Source organism: Sinocyclocheilus grahami, unplaced genomic scaffold (genome assembly GCF_001515645.1).
Source record: "Sinocyclocheilus grahami isolate Dianchi unplaced genomic scaffold, SAMN03320097.WGS_v1.1 scaffold219.1, whole genome shotgun sequence".
Taxonomy (NCBI): Eukaryota; Metazoa; Chordata; class Actinopteri; order Cypriniformes; family Cyprinidae; genus Sinocyclocheilus; species Sinocyclocheilus grahami.
This window is the reverse complement of record NW_015505398.1, coordinates 181,948-207,797: the sequence shown is the minus strand read 5'-3', so window position 1 is coordinate 207,797 and position 25,850 is coordinate 181,948. Positions and strand designations below refer to the sequence as shown.

The 25,850-nt window shown below is 37.3% G+C and overlaps 1 protein-coding gene across 1 annotated transcript; it reads left to right on the top strand.

Annotated features, from left to right (window-relative positions):
* Positions 1-1,405: 1,405 nt before the first annotated feature.
* On the top strand, positions 1,406-25,766 carry LOC107596483 (paired amphipathic helix protein Sin3a-like). The gene is made up of 17 exons (XM_016287230.1): positions 1,406-1,643; positions 2,931-3,104; positions 3,186-3,292; positions 8,461-8,752; positions 10,063-10,314; positions 11,635-11,787; positions 11,882-12,037; positions 12,140-12,226; positions 12,354-12,472; positions 12,631-12,841; positions 13,713-13,829; positions 13,935-14,173; positions 17,560-17,623; positions 18,093-18,185; positions 22,436-22,530; positions 24,288-24,489; positions 25,395-25,766. The coding sequence occupies exons 1-17, from the start codon at positions 1,467-1,469 to the stop codon at positions 25,614-25,616; spliced, it is 2,760 nt and encodes a 919-aa protein (XP_016142716.1). The 5' UTR covers positions 1,406-1,466; the 3' UTR covers positions 25,617-25,766.
* The last annotated feature ends 84 nt before the right edge of the window (positions 25,767-25,850 follow it).

Below are 25,850 nucleotides of genomic sequence, written 5' to 3'. Positions count from 1 at the left end.
GTCAGAGCTTGACGTGGACTGTCCGTTCTGAACATTTTAGTATTGGTTTTATAATATAATGTCATGTAGGTAACTGTTTAATTAATTTATATGGTTTATTTATTTTCTAGAAATTAAGCCTTGTGCAACGTAAAGGGCATTTTTCAAGACAATGTGGGATTTAAACGCTTTTGGGTTATTATGCATCAATAAAACGGTACAAATTTTCTTAAGCCAAACCAGTTATATAGTATAAACTGATTTGTAGACAACAAATGCCAAAAACTTTGGACACACCAGTAGTAGTAGTAAGAAATGAATAAGCCTTATTCATCCAAAAAGAGTATGTCCATTATTTATGCATTCAATGTTGGCAAATTTTCAAACTATAAAATTGCACACATGGAAATTTGAAAATTGTCCAGTGACAAAATAGTGAACAAATTAAAACTATCTTATGTTTTAGAGTAGGGCTGGGCGATATAGCTAAAAAGTTTATCAACGATATAATGTTTCATATCGTTCGGTATCGATAATTATTGACATTTGTTTATAACCTTTTTTTATAGCAAAAAGCAATAATTTTTTGTTTGTTTAAACACTGTATTTATAATTAACACAATTTATTAAGACAAACAACAAATTTTTTGTTTTAACAATCAAACAAAATACAAATTTTACAAATCTAATTTCTAATGTTTTATATGCAGATTAAATAGGTCTTTATTGTATAGGTCTAATTGTCTCCCGAGGCCACAGGAGGGCGCAATGAGCAAAATAATGCAGCACATTTAAATTGTCAACGCAAGGAAGTAACTCTATAAAAATGTGCATTACGTCTAAATTAACTCATAAAAATGAAATATAATTTTGTAAATTGCATAAACAATTATGACAAAACAGCATCATGTATTTATGCATTGCTTAATCCAAAGAGCCGAAGCGCCCATCACACAGACTGCATTTAAAAACATATGAGACGCAGTGAAAAGGAATAAACCTCCACAAATTCAAGTTTAAACCGTTTTAACTTTGCATGGCTTTCTATACATCTCTTCTGTGAGACGCGAGTGCAGCATTCATATTTGTCCATCTAAAAAATGTGCTGAATATGCGTTCTGTGTGAATGGCTTGTTTCGGTTTTAACACATTTAAGATCTTCTGTGCATTGAGCTTCTATATTTCTCTAATATTTTGAATGAATAACGCATTTATATGTGAATACATGTATTTGTCTACAAAACTAATTTCTTAATTATTTTAATAATAATGTTTTTGGCTTTTAAAGGAATAGTTAACCCAAACTTTTGGTATTTTACTCACCATCATGTTGTTCCAAACTGTTTAAGATCATAAGAAACATGAATTCAGTCAAGTGTGTCCAACTTTTTGTCTGGGAGTGTATGTATATTTAGCAGTAACTTTCATATGAATATTTGCGATTTGATTGTTGTAGATTCCGCCGCAGTGAGGAGCATGAGTACATAATGAAGCGGCGCTTGGAGGATCAGGACACAGTGATCGGCTCTCAGCGGCGGCTCCCTGGGGGTGTGGACAGCTTTCAGCACTGCGTCCTCAACACTGCCTCCTCCCTCTACGAGACTGCACCAGACAACATGCAGCCATCGTCCAGCATGCAGTACTCTGTCTCGCAGACCTATCAGGTATAAAAGTCATCAACAGTGTAAGGGAAACAGGTCAATTTAGCTCAAAGGGAATCATTTAAGATTTTAAAGGGAACTCCACCATTAATATGTAAGGGAATTAGGACAGAATCACTGTTTTACGGTTGATCACTGAGACGGACAGCGAGTCAGTGAACGAGCCGTATGACATCAATTCTGCAATGGATATTTATATCCAAAATATAGTGAAAACGCTATTAATTAGCACATGTAACAAGATCGGCAGTTTAAGACATTAACTTGTGAGCACAAAACACAAGATACTTCTCTTTTCAATATAAATAAGGCTTTATTGGATAAATCTAAGACATATAAACTAATCTAACACACAAGTTGCAGAAAGAGAGAAAGTGTCTGATATCCTACAACAGTTTTGCATTATTTTGGTAAATATGTCTTTGTTTTTATGTATTAAATATTAAAAATAAACATAAATATAAAATAATAGAGCTTTAACTTTATTTACAGAATATATGTATATACAGTGGACAAAATTTTAAGAACACTTGGAATATTTAAGAGGTTTCAGTTGTTTTTGTTGAATTGGCCATTACAATACCCATACAATCAGAACAGAAGGAATCTGATGGAACATTTTAAATGATGGACTGCCCCCCCCCCCCCCCCCCCCCCCATAGTCCGGACCTCAACCCTATCGAGCTAATTTGGGGCCAATTGGAAAATAAACTGGACAGATCTATTGTACATTCAGAGGAAAGCCTTTGGCTTGAGTTGCAGAAGGCATGGGGTAACATTAGTGTTGAAGTTGTCAGGAAATATATTGACACTGTGCCAGAGAGATGTACTGCTGTAATTGCTGCAAAAGGTGGACATACCAAATATTAAAGGTAAAAGTGGATAAAAACAGTACGACTCACTTCATCTGATATTTGTTGTGCTTGTGGGGGGGATTAAAGATTTAACTTGCAAGAAATTGTGGTTTGTGAGTGCAACTTCTGTAAAGAAATAAAAAAGTACTTGTACAGTAATTATGAATGACTGGAAAATTCACAGAAATGCATTGGTCAAAAGCTGCAGGAAACTTGCTATGAGTGAGTGTTTTTTTTTTCTCCATAAAGTGTTTCTTTGGCCCAAAAGCTGACAAATTTAGCAAAGCTATGTTTATTTAATTTATTTAAAGCACATTTTGGAATATAATGAAACTTGTAAGATTGAGAATTCATCACATAGTGTTTAAAGGGAAGTGACATTTCACTTTATGTAAGCAGTCCTGATAATTAACCATTTCTCCTTCTCCTCTAACAGTTGTCAATGGCCCAGAGTTCTGGTGGACATGGACATACCAGCAGTTCAGCTGTGCACAGTGGGCCTCATCACCATGGGCCAGCTGTCCAGCCTGTGGGCCAGGGTCACTCTCATGCTACCCCTGCCCCTGCCCCTGCCCCAACACTGGGTCAGCAGCAGTTTCAAAGGCTCAAGGTAAGAGATCTGTTTAGAAGAGCAAGGGAATTATCTGCCTTAATTTAGATGGATTGAGAACGGAGATGTATGTAATTTCAGGTTGAAGATGCTCTTTCCTATTTGGATCAAGTTAAACTTCAGTTTGGCAATCAGCCGCAGGTCTACAATGACTTCCTGGATATCATGAAAGAGTTCAAGTCTCAAAGGTCAGTTTGAGTTTTGTTTTTGTTAGATTTTTTGTTCTTGGGGCTTTTTTTGTTTCTGTCCCTTCTAGTTCGGTCTAGCTCCACACCTCGAATGGGTTGGTCTAGTTTTGGTGAGCTCCCTTGGGACTTTATCCTCGGCCAAGGTAGCTGAGAGAGACACTTAACCTGTCTTTGTACGTGCTTGTGACTGCTCTTGTGCTCTGGCCCCTCTTTCTTTGTCAGTGATAGAGGAGAGGTATTGTTTGTGCCAGTAGGCCAAGCATTGAAGCGAGTAATTCTTCATTTATCTTGAAAGAACAGTAATCATACCTGTGTGCAGTACTTTATTTGTTATTTTCTTTTACAATTCCTTTCTGAATTACTGATGAATTATTTTCTTGCTTCCAAATGTTCTGCATTTCCAGATGAAAGTACAAATGCTTTGCAAGGCAGCAAAGTATAGTATTTTAAAGTGTCAGGCTTTTGAGTAAATTAATGTTAAATTAGAGCTGCTCATTACACTCAGTATTCGTCTTGAGTGTGAGAACCAACAAAGCGCAACAGTTTTTGTGACAGTGATGAGGTCACAGTCACATTACCAAATTTATGCAGAGTGTAGTGATGTATAAAGTGCTGCTCACACAGAAGTTACTTTCAATCAGCTTTCGCAAAACTCCAAGTTGCATGAATTCCTATTAGTATTGCTAGACATTGCCTGAAAATTTCACTGAGCTACTTTAAATGTGACCGCACCTTTAAGGTGTATATATATATGGTTAAATAGAGTTGCAAATAAGGTTGTTGATTAGGTTTTGAGTTGTGTGTGTTGCATTTAAAAGTGGAAGCAGTCAAGCAGATAAACGCAAGCTTTTTTAAGGTCTGTGTAAAGGCAATTTAGAGAATCGCTTTTAAACACATTGTAAATGTTAGAAATGCATTGCTGAAAACACGTCGTAAAGACTGAACTATGTTGTACTAAATTGTGGAGTTAAATTAAACAGTTTTTCCACCATTTTTTGTTTAATTTTTTTTGAGTGGGCCTGAAATTATGTCTCTGATGCACTGAGCATGGCCCCTCCTCTAACACTATAATTAACTAGAGCACATTAGCATCAGTGGTTTGCCCGCTCAGTTGCGGGTTACTGTCATTACCGTTAGTTACTACAGCCTACAGTTTGCTAGCTAGTTCTGCCTTCATCATATTGTATATTATAAACATGTATGGTTGTGTATTGAGCTGCTAGAGGGAGCATCCATTCTGGTTGTAGCGGTATTTGACAGTTGAGAGAAGCGGCAGCTTTGGTTGTGGCTTCCGTGCAGACAGTGGACATAATGCAGAATTTCACGGAATTTGTCAAAGTTTGGATGAATTAATCAAAAGTAGGTCATTACACTTGAATCAAATCACGATATGGACTAGTTTCTGTAAATTTTAAACCACAAAAAGACTATTTAAGTATGAATCCTGCATGTTCTGCTTGTCTCTATGTGAATGAGTGGTACAGACGAGTGGTTTTGTTTACTAAACACATACTGAAGCACGTGAGATGCTCTGGGGCTAGTTGCACCAGCTAGACGTAAAAAAGTTGGGTGTAAGTCCTACGCTGGGCTTTGCAACGTCCAGCTTTACGATAAATATGTACTCCTGTTGCACCAACTAAAACTACGATCAGGTGCAACTATGCCCGGCGTGGACGTCCATCGTCTACGCCGGGCATAGTTGCACCTGATCGACACATTCTCCCGCAGTGACAGCTGAGACGACATTCACATCGCAATGGCTACAACTACAATAATGAAGAACTGAATTGCTCAATACATCATAACAAGTGAAACCACCGCTCCATGATTTAATTGAGTAAACATTTCCTAACAATTACGTGTTTTTATGTCTGAACATTCCAGTGACAGCAGCTCACTTTTTTTCTAGCTGACTGTGGAGTTTATGTACAATGAATGTCTTTCCTGACGTAAATATGACTTTACATGACATTGTTCACACTTTTTATATAAACACATTTATAGTTTGTATTTTGTAATACAATTGATAGAATTGGAAAGCTGATACTTTATTTCTGATTAAAGGTAACAAAGCACTAAACTTAGGCTACTACGATTATTGGATGGCACGCTAAATAGCCTAATGAATGGACTTAAAGACGTGAAATATTTCCAAGCAATTTAGTGTTGTCCAACGATTCATCGTGATCGCAAGATCTTTTTTTTGTACATAATATTTGTATGTGTACTGTGTTTATGTATAAATACACACATTTTGAAAATATTTATATGTATATACATTTATATATTTATATTATTATATTATATATAAATATATTTAATACATAAACATAACATATTTTTCTTAAATATTTACATGCATGTTTGTATTTATATATACATGATAATTATACACAGTACACACTCATATATTATGTAAACAAAAACCTTTATTTTGGATGCGATTAATCGTTTGATAGCACTAAAGCATTTGTACCAAGCAAGATGACGAATGGTACAGTTTTTTTTATTTATTTTGTAATAATCTCAGATCATAATATTTCACTGCATAATTACATAGCCTACAGAAAATTGTGTTAGTTCGATAACTTTCGGCAGCAGCTACACCGAGCTTCGTGATTAATATCGCATATCCTGCCTGAAAAGGCCATAAACATTACTACAATTGACGTCTGCAGTAATAATTAGCATACATGAATCCTAAAACTAATATTGTACGAGCAAATCATGACTTTACACCTACCTTTGACTAGGCATAAGATTTAGTCTCAGACGTAGCACTACGCATAGATTGTGCAACAGGTATTAATTCTATGCACGACTTTTTTGCAAATTTACATCCAGTGTGGTATTACAACCGGGTATACGTCCAGCTGATGCAACCGGCCCTTGGGTGTTTTCAGCGTCTGCCGTCTCACCAAATGAGGACATAAATACATGAACAACATCCGCAGAACTGCTCTGGGAGTCACTTCATGAGCATTTTGCAGTTTCATTTAAAACTATTAAAACTATTGTCATATCATATACACACAGAAACTTAAAAGGCCCTCATGGCAACCCGTCAAAATAAGAAAAATAAATTGTCAGGAATATATCACTGTGGTACAGTAGAACATACCTTATACTACAACAACTACTACTACTACAAAAATGAAAACTTAAAAAAAATAAAAAGGGTTATTCACACAATAGGCCATTTCCTCCATGTTTTAATTTTAATAGAAAAACCCTTTGTTACTAAAAAAATAAAGAATTTAATATTAACATACATTACATTACATACAATTTAAATACATTTGATTGAAAGATAAATTAAATAAATATGTTATGCCTAAATTTGATAACCAGAAAAAAATAGGGGCATAAAATAGGGCTGTTGTAAAAAATATTATTTTTTAATAAATTGAGTTGTTTTTATGCATTAAAATAATTAGACATGCTTAAACAGAATTTGGTAACAAATAACGTGAGAAACAATAAAATATATTTCATAGGCCCCTAAAATTTTTATTTTTGTTAAACTTTTAATAAATTGATGTTAAATTGTATAAGTTTTGTGATTTTCAGTTAAATAAAAATTCATTTAAACATTTAAAAAGGAGTCCAGAAAAATTAAAATGAAAAAAACAAACAAACAGAATTTGGAAACAAATAAAATTAAATTTAGGAAAAAAATAAAACTGATTTCATAGGGCCCTAAAATAGGTCCTAGAAAGTCTAATCAATATGCACATAGATGTAAGAGAGTCACAAATCGCTCTGTAATGGCCAGTAGGGCTGGGTATTGATTGAGATGTCCCGATTCGATTTCGATTCACAAGCTCAATTCGATTCGATTCTTGATTTTTTTTTTATTACATTCAGTGAATATAGTTTTAATACAAATGCTATTGATATTTCTAAAAAATGAACAGTAAACATCAGTTTACAAATGGTGAATTAATAAAAATAAATTAAGAACCACATGCCTGTATTTTAAACCTATTCTTTTTTTTTTTTGTATAGGGTCCTTTTTTAAACAATAATAGGGCCCTATAAAATGTTGTTAATTTTTCTGGTAATCAGATGAAGGCATGAAATATTAATTTAATTTATCCTAATCAAATGAAAATTAAACCCTTTTATTTTTTGGCAAACAAAGTGCTGCACAACAGAGGTTTACTGTTAAAATTAAAAAGAAAACCGATGTGATTATTCCTTTTAAAAATCAAGATTTATTAATATTTATTAGCAGTAGTAGCGTTGAGTCTTAAGACTGCTAAATAGTAATATATTCTCACAGTAGAACGTTAAACTAAACTTTTAGTTTGACGGGTTGCCGTGAAGAACTTCCAGCTGCTGTATATGTGATATGACGGTAGATTTCTCAAATGAAACGGTAAATGCTAATGAAGTGACTCTCAGAGCAGCTGGAAATGACATTCGTGTTCATATCATCATATAGTGAGACGGCAGAAGCTGAAAACACCGCGAGCGTCATCCGCGCTTTAGTATGCATGTAGTAAACAAAAAAGTGCACTGCACCATCCACCATTTATTCATATGTGTGATATCAAATGCTTCCACAGATTTATAGTATTACTATAGCATTTCACCTGAGCATTGCCAATTGCGCGTATGGCCATGATAAGTGCTGAATGAATGACAGGATTTCTGTTGTAACATCGTACAAGGTAAATAAAGGTGACATCTAGTGGATAAGACTAATGATAAGATTCACGTTAATCAGATCTTGTTTTAAATGTGTGCTGAAATAAATACTGGAAAAGCTTGATTCGCGGCTTTTGAGAATCGATATCGAATCGACGTCATTTAAAAAAACGATTAATCGGAAAATCCATTTTTTTTGCCCAGCCCTAATGGCCAGTAATCGTTGTGTTAGTAAATGGGAGATTTTGTCATTTTCAGCATTACATTTCTAGAGTATAAAGTATACAAAAACTAAACTTAATTATCATGTTAAAATTAAATAATAAGCAATAATGATTACAAATGTTTTAATGGAGTGGTTTTAATTGCAGATCTTTAATACTTGGTGTTAAGAATTTAGGAGAAAGGAATATCCATACAGTGCTTTTCTTGCAAGCACTTTTATGATCATGTGTTCTTGAACTCAAGGAAACTGCAAATCAAATACCATAAATGCACCGTCCTTTTGTTGTCAGCATTGATACACCAGGTGTGATCAGCAGAGTCTCCCAGCTCTTCAAGGGCCATCCAGACCTCATCATGGGCTTCAACACCTTCCTGCCTCCTGGCTACAAGATTGAGGTTCAGACCAATGATCTGGTTAATGTGACCACTCCCGGCCAGATCCACCACATCACCCCGCATGGTATCTCTGTTCAAAACCTTCCCATAACACAGCCAGCGCAGCACCAGACCCAAACAGCAGCTCCCACCAGCACTGCAGCCTTGGTCATCCCTAGCCAGCCAACCCCTGCCAAGATCAGCAAGGTAAAACTGAGATGTTTTCTCCTTTGCACATATTTGGGTAATACATTTGCAAAGTTGTCTAAATTAATTTTATTTTCCACAGCCAATGCAGTCTCCTGCACTTACCCCAACCAGCCAGCCTAATCCGTCCATTCCCTTGTACGCCTCCCCACGCTCGCCCTCGGTCCAGTCCCACACTCCCATCAGCAGCAGCACTGCCGGTTCAACCCCGCTGCAGAACAACCAGCCTGTGGAGTTCAACCACGCTATCAACTATGTGAACAAAATCAAGAACCGCTTTCAGGGCCAGCCAGAGGTCTACAAATCCTTCTTGGAAATTCTGCACACATACCAGGTGAGAGCTGAGGCACCTAGGACAGTATCTGTATGTCAGAATGCTCTGTACCGCTGTGTAGTACAACCAACCTTTTTATTCACCTAAGTACGCTATCAAAAGTTTGGGTCAGCAAGACTAATACCATTACTGTTTTTTACTGTATTTTTGTTCAAAACCATTTAATAAATCCTACCAACTTCAAATTTTTAAACAGTAGTGTGTAGGGATGCACCGAAATGAAAATTCTTTACGCGGGTCCTACCTCTTGCCTGATCGTAACCCTTCTTTTTAATGTTTTGTTTCTCTGATATTTTCCTCTTTTTTTTATTTTATTTTTATCTGCCATCTCTCTCCATCTATAGTCAATCTGCTAATATCCATCCTGTGCACACAAATTGAGCGCTCTCTTCTCTATCATTACAAGACACGCCCCCTTACTGCTGATTGGCTACAAGTGTGTTTTGGGACTCGGCCCGAGACTGTGGTTAAAAGCGTTTTTCAAATATTGCTTAGTGCACCTTTAATTCTTAACATTAACATTCTAGCAGACATTATACCAACAAAGCACAGTTTAACTTAAACGCTGAGAAACCGCAAGAACTTCATCAACATCAACTTTTTTGGGGGAAAAAAAATGAAGAGTGCTTTTTGTTGACAACAGCAGATTTATTAATGATGTTTGTCAATGATGTTGATGCACGTATCACAGTCACATGCCTTTAAAAAAAAAAATGTTACTGAGCAACTGAGGAGTATCACTGTTCCAGCTCAATTTTTCCTTGCACTTTGGACTTTGAACCCTGGCTAACAGGCAGATATCACCTCGAGTTCATGCCGCGCAGTCAGAATAGATGCAATTCGTGCGTGTATTACAAAACAACATTCTGCAGTTTATTTACAAATTTGTATAAGGACATTTCTTGATTTCAATCATCTTACAGTAACCAGCGAAAACCACCCCTTCTCATCGGAGACCTGAGATGCAGTTCCACAGCCAATGCAGTCTCCTGCACTTACCCCAACCAGTCAGCCTAATCCGTCCATTCCCTCGTACGCCTCCCCGCGCTCACCCTCGGTCCAGTCCCACACTCCCATCAGCAGCAGCACTGCCGGTTCAACCCCGCTGCAGAACAACCAGCCTGTGGAGTTCAACCACGCTATCAACTATGTGAACAAAATCAAGAACCGCTTTCAGGGCCAGCCAGAGGTCTACAAATCCTTCTTGGAAATTCTGCACACATACCAGGTGAGAGCTGAGGCACCTAGGACAGTATCTGTATGTCAGAATGCTCTGTACCGCTGTGTAGTACAACCAACCTTTTTATTCACCTAAGTACGCTATCAAAAGTTTGGGTCAGCAAGACTAATACCATTACTGTTTTTTACTGTATTTTTGTTCAAAACCATTTAATAAATCCTACCAACTTCAAATTTTTAAACAGTAGTGTGTAGGGATGCACCGAAATGAAAATTCTTTACGCGGGTCCTACCTCTTGCCTGATCGTAACCCTTCTTTTTAATGTTTTGTTTCTCTGATATTTTCCTCTTTTTTTTATTTTATTTTTATCTGCCATCTCTCTCCATCTATAGTCAATCTGCTAATATCCATCCTGTGCACACAAATTGAGCGCTCTCTTCTCTATCATTACAAGACACGCCCCCTTACTGCTGATTGGCTACAAGTGTGTTTTGGGACTCGGCCCGAGACTGTGGTTAAAAGCGTTTTTCAAATATTGCTTAGTGCACCTTTAATTCTTAACATTAACATTCTAGCAGACATTATACCAACAAAGCACAGTTTAACTTAAACGCTGAGAAACCGCAAGAACTTCATCAACATCAACTTTTTTGGGGGAAAAAAAATGAAGAGTGCTTTTTGTTGACAACAGCAGATTTATTAATGATGTTTGTCAATGATGTTGATGCACGTATCACAGTCACATGCCTTTAAAAAAAAAAATGTTACTGAGCAACTGAGGAGTATCACTGTTCCAGCTCAATTTTTCCTTGCACTTTGGACTTTGAACCCTGGCTAACAGGCAGATATCACCTCGAGTTCATGCCGCGCAGTCAGAATAGATGCAATTCGTGCGTGTATTACAAAACAACATTCTGCAGTTTATTTACAAATTTGTATAAGGACATTTCTTGATTTCAATCATCTTACAGTAACCAGCGAAAACCACCCCTTCTCATCGGAGACCTGAGATGCAGCACTAAACAGTCACCCACTGTCGTTGCTTGTAATGATTTTTACGTCTTTCGCAGAGAGTTTTTAATGCTTCCACACTGCCGACATGTTTGCTGCATTAGTGTGCATGTCTATTTGATCGAGTCATGTTATTGTTCGGTACAATTTATTCGGTCCTTTCACTTATTCCACGTTCTTGAACCATACCACTAGGGATGCACCGAATGTTCGGTAACCGAAATTGTTCGGCTGAAAATAGCAAAAAAAAAGCTCTTTCTGGGTTCGGCCAAACATTCGGTGCATCCTTAGTGGTGTGTGTTGACAGCCCTTTATGCTACATGCTTATTGTAAACTCGTGCTTTGTTTGTTGTATAGAAGGAGCAGCGTAATGCTAAGGAGGCAGGGGGAAACTACACACCCACTCTCACAGAGCAGCAGGTCTATGCTCAGGTGGCCCAGCTCTTCAAGAACCAAGAGGACCTTCTTTCAGAATTCGGCCAGTTCCTGCCAGATGCTAACAGTTCAGTGGTAGGTTTTTGAGATCTGGTCTGTTGAGATCTGTGGTAATAATATCTAAAAATCATAGCGCTGAACTCACTTTGCTTTTTTCTCTTCTCCTCAGTTATTGAGTAAGACTACAGCTGAGCAGGCTGAATCTGTGCGTATTGATCATGGGGTGACCGTAAAGAGACCTCAACTGAACAATAAGCAGAGGTTTAATCAGAATGGCTGTCAAATCCGTAGACACCCAGGGCCGCCCACTACGCCCCCTGTTAAGGTAATTTTGAGGAAAACATTAAATTAAAACATTGAAAATTGCTGGGGTTTTTTTACATTGTATTATCAACCAGCATTATTCATCCTCTTAACTCTTCAACAGAAAAAGCAAAAATTTATGGGAAAAGACCATTCGATGGCTGAAGCCAGTAAACTTGGAATTGGTGCTGAATCTCTCTTTTTTGAAAAGGTGATTGCTTTTAATATAGTCTTGCAGTAATGCAATGGAATACAAAAATAACCGCTATTAAGTTGGTACAGTAAATATTACAAGGATTATAGTGAGTTATGTGGCTTATACACTGTTCCCTTCTCAGGTGCGGAAAGCTCTGCGGAGTTCAGAGGCTTACGACAATTTCTTACGCTGTTTGGTCATCTTCAATCAAGAAGTGATCTCACGGGCTGAACTTGTGCAGCTGGTCTTGCCATTTTTGGGGTGAGTGGAATTCAATTTAATTTCATATTGACATACTTTCAGTCTGATTTAAAGGCTTTTATGTAGCCATTATTTCATTTAATTAATTATAAATCAGAAATCAATAAAACTATTAGTTACATTAGTTCTGACATTTTATTGCGTTTTCTGATTATCAGGAAATTCCCTGAGCTTTTTACATGGTTCAAGAACTTCCTTGGCTACAGAGAGTGTGCCCATATTGAGAGCTTTCCCAAAGAGCGAGCCACTGAAGGCATTGCAATGGAAATTGATTATGCGTCCTGCAAAAGATTGGGCTCCAGTTACAGAGCCCTTCCCAAGAGCTTCCAGCAGCCTCGATGTACAGGCAGGACTCCACTGTGCAAAGAGGTGAGTTCACCATCCTTTCACACCTAGTACAACTTTAAGTTATTTGTTTTGCAGGCTTAACACTCAAGCTAAAGATTTTGCAGCTGGTATTGATTGATGGTATACTGGTACTATGGAGTACCCATTTGCTTAGGGTTTGATTATTTCAGCTCTTTGAATTTAGTTTTCAGTTGTTAGGAATTATGCTGTAGAGAGTTTTGTTTCTCTTTTTCATTGATTCATATAGTTTTATTAAAGAATGATTGAAGGCTCATTTGGCACTAATATTAACTCTGTTACAAGAATACACCATGCTAAAGCAGATTAATGAAATTAAATGGGGAATAGTAGCAAAGGTACTAATGTAGGGGTATACTAATATACTGGCATTGATGCTAATTGCGGTATTTAAAAAATGTAATATTTATATAATGTTAAAGGGATAGTTCACCCAAAAAAGAAAATCATGTCATCATTTAATCACCCTCTAGTTGTTCCACACCTGTATGATTTTCTTTCTTCTGTTGAACATAAAAGAAGAGATTTTGAAGAATGTTGATAATCAAACATTTGCCAGCAGCCATTGACTTCCATAGTACCTCAGTGGTTACCGGCAACTGTTTAAATTATGACAGAATTCATTTTTGGGTCAACTATCCCTTTAATACTATGCATACACTAATACTGTACATAATCCATCAGGTTGACAGTCCAACATGTTATGTGGCAGTATTGTATCCTCCGTAGAAAAAAAAGATGCAATTTGTAGCTGCTTTTGCTGCAAAAAAAAAATCATGTAGGTTTCCAGTGTGGGAGGAGTTTGGCTCACAATAATCATGTAGTGAAAATCTAATGTTGTGACAGCCCTATGCTAATGTTGAATAATTTGCAGGTGTTGAATGATACATGGGTGTCATTTCCATCCTGGTCTGAGGACTCAACCTTTGTTAGCTCCAAAAAGACCCAGTATGAAGAGCATATATATAGATGTGAAGATGAGCGCTTTGAGGTAAGCAAAAAAAGTGATATCACATGTTTATATTATTTTAGTTTACCAAAGCTTCATTGTATTCAGTGTAATAGGATATTCAGTTCAGTGTCATGTGTCGTGCAGCTTGATGTGGTTCTGGAGACAAACCTCGCCACCATCCGTGTTCTGGAGGCTGTTCAAAAGAGGATCTCGCGCATGTCGGCTGAGGAACAGGCCAAGTTCCGGCTGGACAACACCATCGGAGGCTCCTCTGAGGTCATCCATCGTAAAGCTATTCAGAGGATATATGGTGATAAAGCTCCAGACATCATAGATGGGCTTAAGACGAACCCTGCTGTCTCTGTACCTATTGTACTCAAAAGGTCAGCATAAAAGTTATTGTCTGACTCCTTCCTAGCAAATTCATAAAACTATAAAAATGTAATGCACTGTGGTGAGAAAAGGCTCTTTCTTTGATAAAGGACAGATTAGCTAGTTTTTAAAATATTTTTTTGTATTCTTTGTAGTACAATTTAAATAGCATAGTACATGATTATGGAAATTATTCAAAAGCATATAGGGCTGCACAGTTTTTCAAATTAAAATCAAAATTGTGATTTGGCCTAATGCAATTTTTTTGGGTTGTAGGGTTGTGTAGGTCCTTTAAAATGAAAACGATCCTCATCTACACTGCCGTTTCCGCTGCGTTTCAGAAACGATCTCCGTCTACACTACACAACTAAAAACGCATGTCACATGACCATTCATGCAGGTACAACCATAGATATGTATAGGTAGATTCCCTATTATGTTAGATGCCGGATGCATCTACGTGCTTGGAGCGGTCGAATGGGGATTCTACCCATACATATCTATGGTTGTACCTGCATGAATGAACAATGAGCATGATGTTATTGTTTACACGATCGTCAAGGATTAGCAGCGCGAATGTGGGCAGCCAAGCCATCGTTTTCAAAAGTCTCCGTTTTGGTCCGTTTACACTGAAACGCAACCCCAGAGTTTTTTAACTAAAACGGGGTCCGCAGCGTTTTCAAAAGTCTCCGTTTTCTAGGGTCGAAAATGTTGGAATAGTGTAAATGATAGGCATAACCGTAGCAAAAGTAATGCATTTTAAAACGAAAACGCACTAGTGTAAACGGGGCCTAAGGCAAGTTGATGTATTTCCTCAGCGACCAGCACAGATCAGCTCTAGGCATGACGAAGTGGATATCATCCTCTTTTGGAAGGCCAAACAAAGTAGTTTCGCTTGCACAGTGAAACACAGCGTCATCACGACATGGCGGCAGCAAAAATACTACAGCGAGAATAAAAGTTAGCCTTCTTTCTTTGTGTGAACATTTGGGTGGCGTTATGCACATCTTCCCACATCGTGACGTAGACATGTGGGGGTGTGTTAGAACGAGCCGTTTTAGGTAGGCGTGGTTGACTCTTAACTTATAAAGAATATCTCTTTGGATTTGAGACTTTAGTCTTTGCAACTTTACAGATCTTCTTTATGCACCAAGAGCTTGTAACACTTCAAAGAGAAAGGAAAAATTTAAATTGCATCATATGACCCCTTTAAGAGACACTCAGTTCTAGTTTAAATGAGTACAAAGACATGTTTATAACTTCAGGAGATAAATTGCACAGATATAAGACAAGGACAAAACTTTGTAGTGTGCATAAAACTATAATATTTAGTTTCGCATTCGTTTGTATGGATACACTAAACATTTGTGTCAAAACTGAAGCATACTTTGGCCTTCAAGTTTTACACATTTCCCTCAAGGAAAGCAATTTACAAAAAAGTGTTGAAGTAGTATCACTGGTATAGCATGGTTATGTATATATTGTGCCATTCCTGTCAGGTCTATATCTTTCAATAAAAGTCTGTTTGCAAAGCTTGCAAACAAATAATTATCTTTGGAGACATTTACGTAGTTGAAAATAAGTAGATGTTTTCCTAATATTAGGGTCCTTTGGAAAGTAATGTTATTTTTAGTCCAGTGATCCTGCTGTAGTATTTCTTCTGTCTGTATAACAAATGAGTGGGTGGGACTTAATAGGCAATGATGAAGTAGTAGGCGTTGATCTGTCTGTGCAGATAGTCTTGTGCTGATGTTTTCATCTCTATTATGTAATAAAAACCTGGAAGCTACAGAAAAAGAGTCATTTTGGCAGCTTGGATTCAATATACAGGTGCATCTCAATAAATTAGAATGTTGTGGAAAAGTTCATTTATTTCAGTAATTCAACTCAAATTGTTAAAGTTGTGTATTAAATAGATTCAGTGCACACAGACTGAAGGTAGTTTAAGTCTTTGGTTCTTTTAATTGTGATGATTTTGGCTCACATTTAACAAAAACCCACCAATTCACTATCTCAACAAATTAGAATATGGTGACATGCCAATCAGCTAATCAACTCAAAACACCTGCAAAGCTTTCCTGAGCCTTCAAAATGGTCTCTCAGTTTGGTTCACTAGGCTACACAATCATGGGGAAGACTGCTGATCTGACAGTTGTCCAGAAGAGGGTAAGCCACAAACATTCATTGACAAAGAAGCTGGCTGTTCACAGAGTGCTGTATCCAAGCATGTTAACAGAAAGTTGAGTGGAAGGAAAAAGTGTGGAAGAAAAAGATGCACAACCAACCGAGAGAACCGCAGCCTTATGAGGATTGTCAAGCAAAATCGATGCAAGAATTTGAGTGAACTTCACAAGGAATGAACTGAGGCTGGGGTCAAGGCATCAAGAACCACCACACACAGACGTGTCAAGGAATTTGACTACAGTTGTCGTATTCCTCTTGTTAAGCCACTCCTGAACCACAGACAACGTCAGAGGCGTCTTACCTGGGCTAAGGAGAAGAAGAACTGGACTGTTGCCCAATGGTCCAAAGTCCTCTTTTCAGATGAGAGCAAGTTAAGACATTTTGGAGCACTTCATGCTTCCTTCTGCTGACCAGCTTTTTGAATATGCTGATTTCATTTTCCAGCAGGATTTGGCACCTGCCCACACTGCCAAAAGCACCAAAAGTTGGTTAAATGACCATGGTGTTGGTGTGCTTGACTGGCCAGCAAACTCGCCAGACCTGAACCCCATAGAGAAGGTATTGTCAAGAGGAAAATGAGAAACAAGAGACCAAAAAATGTAGATGAGCTGAAGGCCACGGTCAAAGAAACCTGGGCTTCCATACCACCTCAGCAGTGCCACAAACTGATCACCTCCATGCCACGCCGAATTGAGGCAGTGATTAAAGCAAAAGGAGCCCCTACCAAGTATTGAGTACATGTACAGTAAATGAACATACTTTCCAGAAGGCCAACAATTAACTAAAAATGTTTTTTTTATTGGTCTTATGAAGTATTCTAATTAGTTGAGATAGTCAATTGGTGGGTTTTTGTAAAATGTGAGCCAAAATCATCACAATTAAAAGAACCAAAGACTTAAACTACTTCAGTCTGTGTGCACTGAATTTATTTAATACACGAGTTTCACAATTTGAGTTGAATTACTGAAATAAATTAACTTTTCCACAACATTCTAATTTATTGAGATGCACCTGTACTTGTGTATACATGTTCAGTTGTATGCATATGCCAAGTGTTCACATCAAAACTGAATATTACTTTTAGACTTACATTTTTATGCTGTCACTTTTGAGAAAAGCAAAAAGGATTAGAGTGTTATCAGTAGGGGAGAGGAGATATTATGGTGTGTTAAAATAAATAAATTGCTTTTTTGTACTACAATTGCGTTCACAGTTACAAAGTCGAAGTCACAGTGAAGGATGGTTGTATAAGAAATGCTGATAAGACTTTTCTGTTGGTTTTTCCAAGCAAACCAATTGACCATCCATCAAGCTATCGGTCTTAAGTGGCTTAATCGGCCAAAATCTGTGCTTTTTGTTTTAATGACCACATTTTTCAATGTCACGCTGTTATCTGCTGCCTCCTTTCACCTCCTTCTCTTTATTTAACTATTTTGTTTAACCACAGTTTCATCTGTGTAGATGGATACGTATCTATCGTGTCTTTTTTCTCACCATTTTAGGTTAAATCCTGTGAATTTATAAGGGGAAATGTACAGCTTCGATTGTATACCTAGCATGACTCCTCAACTATTTTTTACAAATGAAAATGTAGTTCAGATTCCATTTAGTCTCTCTATTTATATGAGTACATAGAAACTGAATGTATTATTATAGTTAGTAAAATACAGTCTACAAATAGTTTTAGAGGATGGGTCTGCTACCCATGCATATTTAAACAGGATTTGTTTTTTCTTTTCTTTGCAGTTATTGTTCCAGAAGTCTAAAGGGATTGTGCAGCTGGCCGTGGAGCTGTTGGACACAGAGGAGGAGAACTCGGATGGACCTGTGGATACTGAGGTACATGCCTGAGACTTGGCTAAAGATTTTTGAGTGTTAAACTATTAATCCAACCTACACTGCTGGTGAAGTGTTGTGGCAACATCCTTATCCAAGTTTACTTTGCAGCTTATTCAGTCCAAGAACCCACTCACAGTGGCCGAATTTTGCGTCACAGCGAAAGTTGTTCATCTACGCATAGACCAACAATTACAAAAAAATAGCGCAGTGACATGCAAGAATGCATCCGGTTTTAAAAAGGCTGAGACTATTGGTGGTGGGACAGTAGTGTGATTGTCTTCAGTTGATTTTGACAAGCTATGTATGTTATTTTAAAGCTCACAATCTGAAAACCGATTTAAAATCGTGATGTTGGCGCTAATCCTACTTTTTTGTGGGGGAGGCATGGGCCACATAGAGTATGACATCAAAACCAGTCATTAAACCCACCTGCAGTGCACAGCCCAGTTATACTAACTTTATTATAGCTGCCTCTGCAAATGTAGTACTTGCACTATTCCGTTGCACTACTTTCTGTGCTGTGCAATAGGCCTTCTGCTGACTCGTTTCTTGAAGGCTGAGATTCATCCTTCAGAGGAACAGATTTTGTCATTCTGCTACATCGCTGTATCCAACAACATCGGCTACATCTATGCTACCTGCTACTGCAAGGGGAAATGACGAAAATGGTGTAGTTTCCATATTGCTCTTTCCTGTAGCACCTCAGAGGTGACCATGTTCATGAACCAAATATTAAGGTACCAGATGTTTCTGACCGCTACATCTATGCTACCTGCTACTGCAAGGGGAAATGACGAAAATGGTGTAGTTTCCATATTGCTCTTTCCTGTAGCACCTCAGAAGAGAGGTGACCATGTTCATGAACCAAATATTAAGGTACCAGATGTTTCTGACATGTAAGAACACACTAATGTCTAAATGGCCCCAAATATCAGAAAGAAACGATGTGCCACGGCAAGACATTGCGTTGAGCCAGTTCTGCTCAACAGACTATTGTAGGAGGTCTTTTCTAGCACAAATCATGTCCTGCACAAAATTCCTGTCTGGTTTTGATATGGTCTGTATATCAGTATTCTGAAAATGGACTCCATGAGGAATGTAGGGATGCCTGCAAGACGACTTCGTGCTTTACAGATCATTGCTGTTGATGAATGAATGGTCGAGAGCTGTACTTCAACCAGCATCTGAAAAAAACCCACAAAGGTGAACAAAAAAACATTTGTCCTGGCAGACTCTATTTGTGCTTGGGATTTTGGAGAGAACATCTCTTTGAGCACAGTCCATTTTGAGTTATTACTCTGTTACAGCCCTTGTGGATGAAAAATTGCTGGACACTGACTACAAGCTTTTTGTTGACGACTCTTACACTAGTTCCTCACTCTTCAGGGACTTCCTTCATAAATTGATTCGGGCTTGTGGCACTGTTTGGGATGCAGGATAAGTGTGTCCCAAACAGCTGAACATATTGCCAAGGAACACTCCCTGCGGCAATATCCGCAGGATCAGAAACAACAAGGTGCCGTTTGATGAATGGAGGAATATGTGGGAAATACTGATCCTTCCATAAAACCTACAGAGATGGTGACACACAGTGGACCCTTATGAATTGGATGCTGTGAAGTTCTACATGAAATCAGACAGTGATGTTGGACTTGACATTATGGATGCCTTCAGCAGGCTGCCAAGGCGAAGAAGACCCACAGTATTCTAGGGGACAGTGGTTGTGACTCTTGCAGAAAGACGTTGTCAAAGTACATCCGCTTCTGCATCAGCTCCCACAGTTCCTCAGGACTTTTCTATGTTCTGAAGCCCATCAACCCGTCAGTAGCACAACTGGAAGACAAAGGTGCAGCCTCAGCCACCAGAAAAAAAAAACAATTGTGTGTGTGTGTGATGTTGCAGTGTGCTCTCAACCGAAGTAATATTTGATTTATCTGTGCATGTTGTTAAGAAAAAGAAGTATGGCTTGATTGTAAAAAATTATACTGTAAAAAAAAAACACAATTTAAATTGTTGTCTTTTGTTAAACCAGTTTTTAGTTTCTGCAATTTATATTGCTTTTTCGAATATTTGGAGCGATTCAAATAATTCTAAACACCTATTCTGGCCTATACATTTTTGTATAATATTTTGTTTAATACCATCACAATAATCATAATCATTTCTCATCATCATTATTATGCAATTATTTGTTTAGTTCATTAAGTTCATTTATTTATTATTGTTTTTGCATCAATTATGCAGAGACATTTCCACTTAGTTATTTATTTGCTTTTAGGGGTGTAACGGTACACAAACATGACAGTTCAGTACGTACCTCGGTTTTGACATCACGGTTCGGTATGTTTTCGGTACAGCAGGGGGGTTTATTTTTTTTAATTAAACAGTGGTTTACTGAAGAAATTGCTATTTCTTTAAATAAATTCAATTATAATTATTTTTAATTTTCTTAATAAAAATAAAAATCTACCTCAGCATATGCTCTAAACTATAGGGACCCCTTTTACATTACTATAAGGTTACAATTAACAACAGAGCCCAAATTAAATTTTATTACTATTTATTTTTAAATGTACTCAACTTGCAAACATGTAAATTGCACATAATGCAGTTTTTAAATTAACTTCTAAATTATAAAATTTCTATTTGTTGTTGAAATATATTAATTTACACAGTGGCTGTCATAACTTGTTTCACAACAGATTTATTTAAATTAAATTGAACATAAATTAAATGGCCTAATTAAGACATCACCATAGTGATGTTATAACAGGTAAAGTAAAATAAATATGAGTATATAGTTTAATATTTCCCGAAATGCTCTTCTCTAGACTTAATTTCTCTAGTGAACTAATGAGCTGTGGACGCTGATGACTAGCCTGAGGTAAATTAAATGCTACGTGACATTTTGTTTACAAGCGTTTTTTTTTTTTTTTACGACTTTCTGAGGTTGAAACACTGATTGATTGATTACATGAGGCATAATAAGTTCACTCGTGTTTATTTTGTGTTAAAACTATTAGGAAATAGTAAGGGATGATCGTGCTCACTCGCGCTTCATGCTGCAGTTTAAAATGAAGCGCCTATACAGCGATCTGTCGCACCACATCAAAGAGCGTCAAAACACTATTCATTGTTTGAATTTCCTGAAAAAACTGGACATGGTTTGAAAGATGGGACTATTTATTTTGGAAGTAACGATATATAAAACTGGAAGTTTCCAATGAAATTCCACTCGTGCAGTGGTTAAAACAATGCTGTATTTGTTTGGTACACTTGGTTGGTACCAAATCAAAAGACCCGTACCAAAAGTTTTCAGTACGAGTGCCTGTACCATTACACCCCTATTTACTTATTTTTTAAAACTCTTTCTGTAGTACTATTATTTAATTATTTTATTCTGCTCATTTTACATTTCATTATGTCAGTTTGGGTCTTGTTCTCCAAAAAGAGAGAGTTTTTCAAGAGGTAAAATACATGATCAGAGCTTTTGCATTATATATGAGATTCATATAAAGAAATTAGTCTTTCTAAAACAACACATAAAACTGCCATTCAGAGCATATCCTGAAGATTATATTCATGTATTCAGCAATATTCAGTAGTTCCAGATAGGGGTATAAGAAAATATCGATACACATGAGTATCGCGATATTTTGTTTGGCATACTGTATCGATTCTCAAAAACGCAATATCGATATTTAAAAAAAATAAATAAATACAATATTCATGGCCGTTGTTTCGTTTTGAGTTTATATCCCGACCGCTAGATAGCAGTCTTCTTATCTCTGAACTTAAACGGTGACGTGTGCGTTACTAATAAAGTAACCTAACCTTCCGCTCCTGCAAGGTTTGTCCAGTCCCGCCCGCTCCCATAGTGCTCTGCATTTATCCCATCCAAAGTGCACACACACAGCAGTACTGGATATGGATATGTGTAAATGGATTTACATATATGGTTTGCAAATGCAATTTACAATTACATATGCAAATGGTTTCTAAAATGTGTTCTAAATGACAGTTTTCCTAAAATGATATCCTATTCTCCTATTCCTAAAATAATAAATATCCCAATATGCTTATAGTATCGCATTATATCGCAACATATCGTATCGCAACCCCTGTATCGTGATACGTATTGTATCGCCAGATTCTTGCCGATACACAGCCCTAGTTCCAGACAGTAATGCTATTAACAGTGACTCTTAATTCTATAAAAGTAACCTTGAATGTCTGCCTGTGTGTTTCAGCGCTGGCCTGACTATGTGGAGCGATATCTGAACACCAGCTCGGCCTCTCCAGAGCTGCGAGAGCACCTCTCCCAGAAGCCTGTGTTTCTACCCAGGTGAGGCTCAGCCAAGTACACCCATCTTTAGAGCCGTGAGTCCTTTAAACTTCCCATGAAGCATCAGCTCAAGACAGGAACATCCCAGGAATGCTTTCGATAGTCTTTGGAAATGTCTGGAAGTCACACTGTACAAGTGCTGCCTGTTTGTAATCACCTGTTGTTGTTTTTGTTTTTTTAAGTTTTTTTCTACCCAAACACACAAGCTCTCTGCTTGCTTGCATTTGCACTTTATTGAGAATTTATTCAATGAAAACTCATTGTTAGGCTGTTTATCTTTGCTCAGATGTGGCCACTATACAGACATATTGGTTCTTTTACGCTTATTTATAAATTGTAAGTATGGTGTGTTTGTGGGGAATGTGTGCAGAGGTGTTATCTAAAATTATGTGCACCATTTTTTAATGGTTGAGACTTATAACACATTTAATGAGGTGGAAATTTCATTTCATTTTTAATATTTGTTTTTCATCGGAGAATATGGAAGATGTTTTTATATGCCTGCTCTCAACAGGGTTCGGTTGAGTCACCATGTTCTTTAGAAGAGCAACTTTCTAAAGAGGCTGAAGATTGTGCATTTAGATAAGATGAGCCTGTTCTCAAAAAAAGCAGAGTGCTTTGTTCAGATCTGTACTTTCTTTTGAATAGATTTTCATAAACTTTTTAAAGTAGCCCAATTTTGGGTTTCACAAAACTTCTTTGCTTTCTCACATAAAGTGTGCTGTGGTCTGTTTGTGTAATTCTATTGACGGATACATTTCTGTATGTGACTTGATTTCATGATTGTCTATAAATGCTTTTGTAGTCTGTAAGATTTGAGTGAGTAGACTTTGTATGCTGAGATCTCAATGTGTCCTCCCATTGCTGATTCTCTCTTGAGTTCGATTGCGGTTGTCAGTTTACAAAGTGGTGTTATGACTCGAACTTAAACTCACCACGGTCTGACGGCTGTATTTCAGAGAGGGGCTTGTCAATAAAACTCTGGTCTGAATTTTATCCTCAAATGTGCGTGTAGTCTATTTCTTTCCAACAGACGTTTGAGCTCTAGCATGGGAGGATGATTGATTTGCTTGCTCTTTCAGTTTTTGTAATGCATGTTTTATGTGCAGTGCTGGAGAGATGCTCTTGATGTCTCCATGTTCGTCCAACAAACTGACAGTCACATTTTTATTTCTTTTTGGATTGATTCATTTCTGTTTATGTGCAGTGTGAGGTTGAGTAGCTGACATTAATGCAACAAACACTTCTAGTGCATGGTCATGCAATGCATAATGCACAATGCACAATGTCAACCCATATCCTGGCCATTTAACCTGATTCCCTACCTGGTTTCTTTTTTTGTTGTTGTGACGATTGGCTAGTTTCTTTAAGTGAAGTCCTGAATTCAAAATAAGAGTCATGGTTTCTATGCCCATTCACATCTGTAACCTTAGGTAAGTACACTTCTAATTTTAGTCTTTAATTGAAGCAGGGAAATTACCTCTTTTTTGTTTTTCCATCCAGTACCTTGATTTGGCACTTGATCAATACGTGGTTTTGCCATGGATGAGTTTTCAGTGGAGATGATCATTTTTGTTGATAATTTATCATATCTGTTGAGACCCAGGTGCACTGTAGACAGTTGCATTGGTGCATAATTTTTCTTTTTGATTTGGATGTTCCTCTCCTTAGGCTGTCTGATGCTGAGCCTTAACATGTTTGATAGCATTTGCACTAAATTTAAGAAAGATTAAACAATGTGCATTGTTCTTTTTAAGGAACCTAAGGCGAGTCCGGAAGTGCCAGAGAGGTCAGGGGATGCAGGTGAGAGAGGCCAAAGAAACAGCCAAGAAATCCTCAGAGGGCGGCGAGGACTCAAAAATGGAGTGCATGTTTAAGCTCAACTCCTACAAGATGGTGTACGTCTTCAAGTCGGAGGACTACATGTACCGACGCACTGCACAGCTGAGAGCGCATCAGGTATATACTGTAGATGATAGATCAATGGTTCTCAAACGTTTTGATTCAAGAGTTGTCCGACACAGTATTTGAAGCCCCACCCTCCCAAATTAAATTTCTGATATTTCTACTGTAATTATTATGGTTTCAATTAAATAATAATTTTTTTATGAACATAAACTGGGAGCGTTGATATATTGAAGGGATAGTCCACCCAAAAATCTTTTCAGCATTTATTCATACTCAAGTCATTCCAAACCTGCATGACCTGTATGTTCTACTGAAGATATTTTAAAGAATATTTATAATAAAACAGTTGACTTGACTTAGAAACATAGAAAATGCGAATTGAAACTTTTATTATTTATTGTTTTTATTACCAATATTTTTCAAAACATCATCTTTTATGTTCCACAGTACAAAGTAAGATAGTTTGAAGAATACTGGTAATAAAACAGTTTAGGTTCCCATTGACTTTCCTTGTATGGACACAAAATACCAAATGGCAACTGGAAATGTTTGGTTACAAATATTCTTCAAAATATAATTTTATGCTCCACTGAAGAATATAAGTCATACAGGTTTGGAAATAACAGGAGGGTGAGTAAATGATTTTTTTTATTAACAATCCACAATTGATTTTGTGAACCAGAATGTTCTTGATTCTACTTCTCTTCAGTAACAATAGTTTTTTAAGGGGAAAGTATGGTTTCAGCTTGCATCTTGATTTTTTTTTCATGTATTCGCATTTTAATTAAAATTATTTACCCCACCAATTACCCCACTTTAACTTACTAAATTTACTTACCAATTTACCAACTTACCGGTTAACTTCAAATTGTCAACACTGTGATAGAGGAATATGTTTTGAGATCATCAGGATGCTTCACAATTGATTGATTTCTGTTTATCTTGATGATTTTCAGTCACACCAGAGAGTAAGCACTCGTCTGCATCAGCGCTTTCAGTTGTGGCTAGACAGGTGGCAGAAAGAGCATGTGACCAGCGACATGGCGGCCACAACTTACAAGTGGCTGATGGGTGATGGCCTGGAGGGGCTACTGCCCTGCAGAACCGTCTGTGAGCCCAAGATCCTCCACTTCCAGAACATCAACAAATATAAAGTCACCTACAGCACTACGTTGTAAAGCTCAAGTTTTCAAGAGAAGGGAGGGCTTTTACCTCCATTTTATGTTGTTTTTACGATGACTGAAGTAGCACTGAAATTAAAATCTGACCGCCATTGAGTTATTTGAAAATTGCTCCCTTTCTTTCTTTTTTTTTTTATTTGTACCTTTTTAAATTTTTAGATTGGAATCTTTTTCCCCCCCTGGACTTTGTACTCAGTTGGTTAGTGTCCTTAAATCATGAGGGCAAGAAAA

Excerpts from the sequence above, each read along its gene's own strand:
- LOC107596483 (XM_016287230.1), top strand. The coding sequence starts at position 1,467 with ATGAAGCGGCGCTTGGAGGATCAGGACACAGTGATCGGCTCTCAGCGG. Across the intron at positions 1,644-2,930 it reads CTGTCTCGCAGACCTATCAG|TTGTCAATGGCCCAGAGTTC; the intron begins GTATAAAAGTCA and ends CTCCTCTAACAG. Across the intron at positions 17,624-18,092 it reads CTGATAAGACTTTTCTGTTG|TTATTGTTCCAGAAGTCTAA; the intron begins GTTTTTCCAAGC and ends TTTTCTTTGCAG.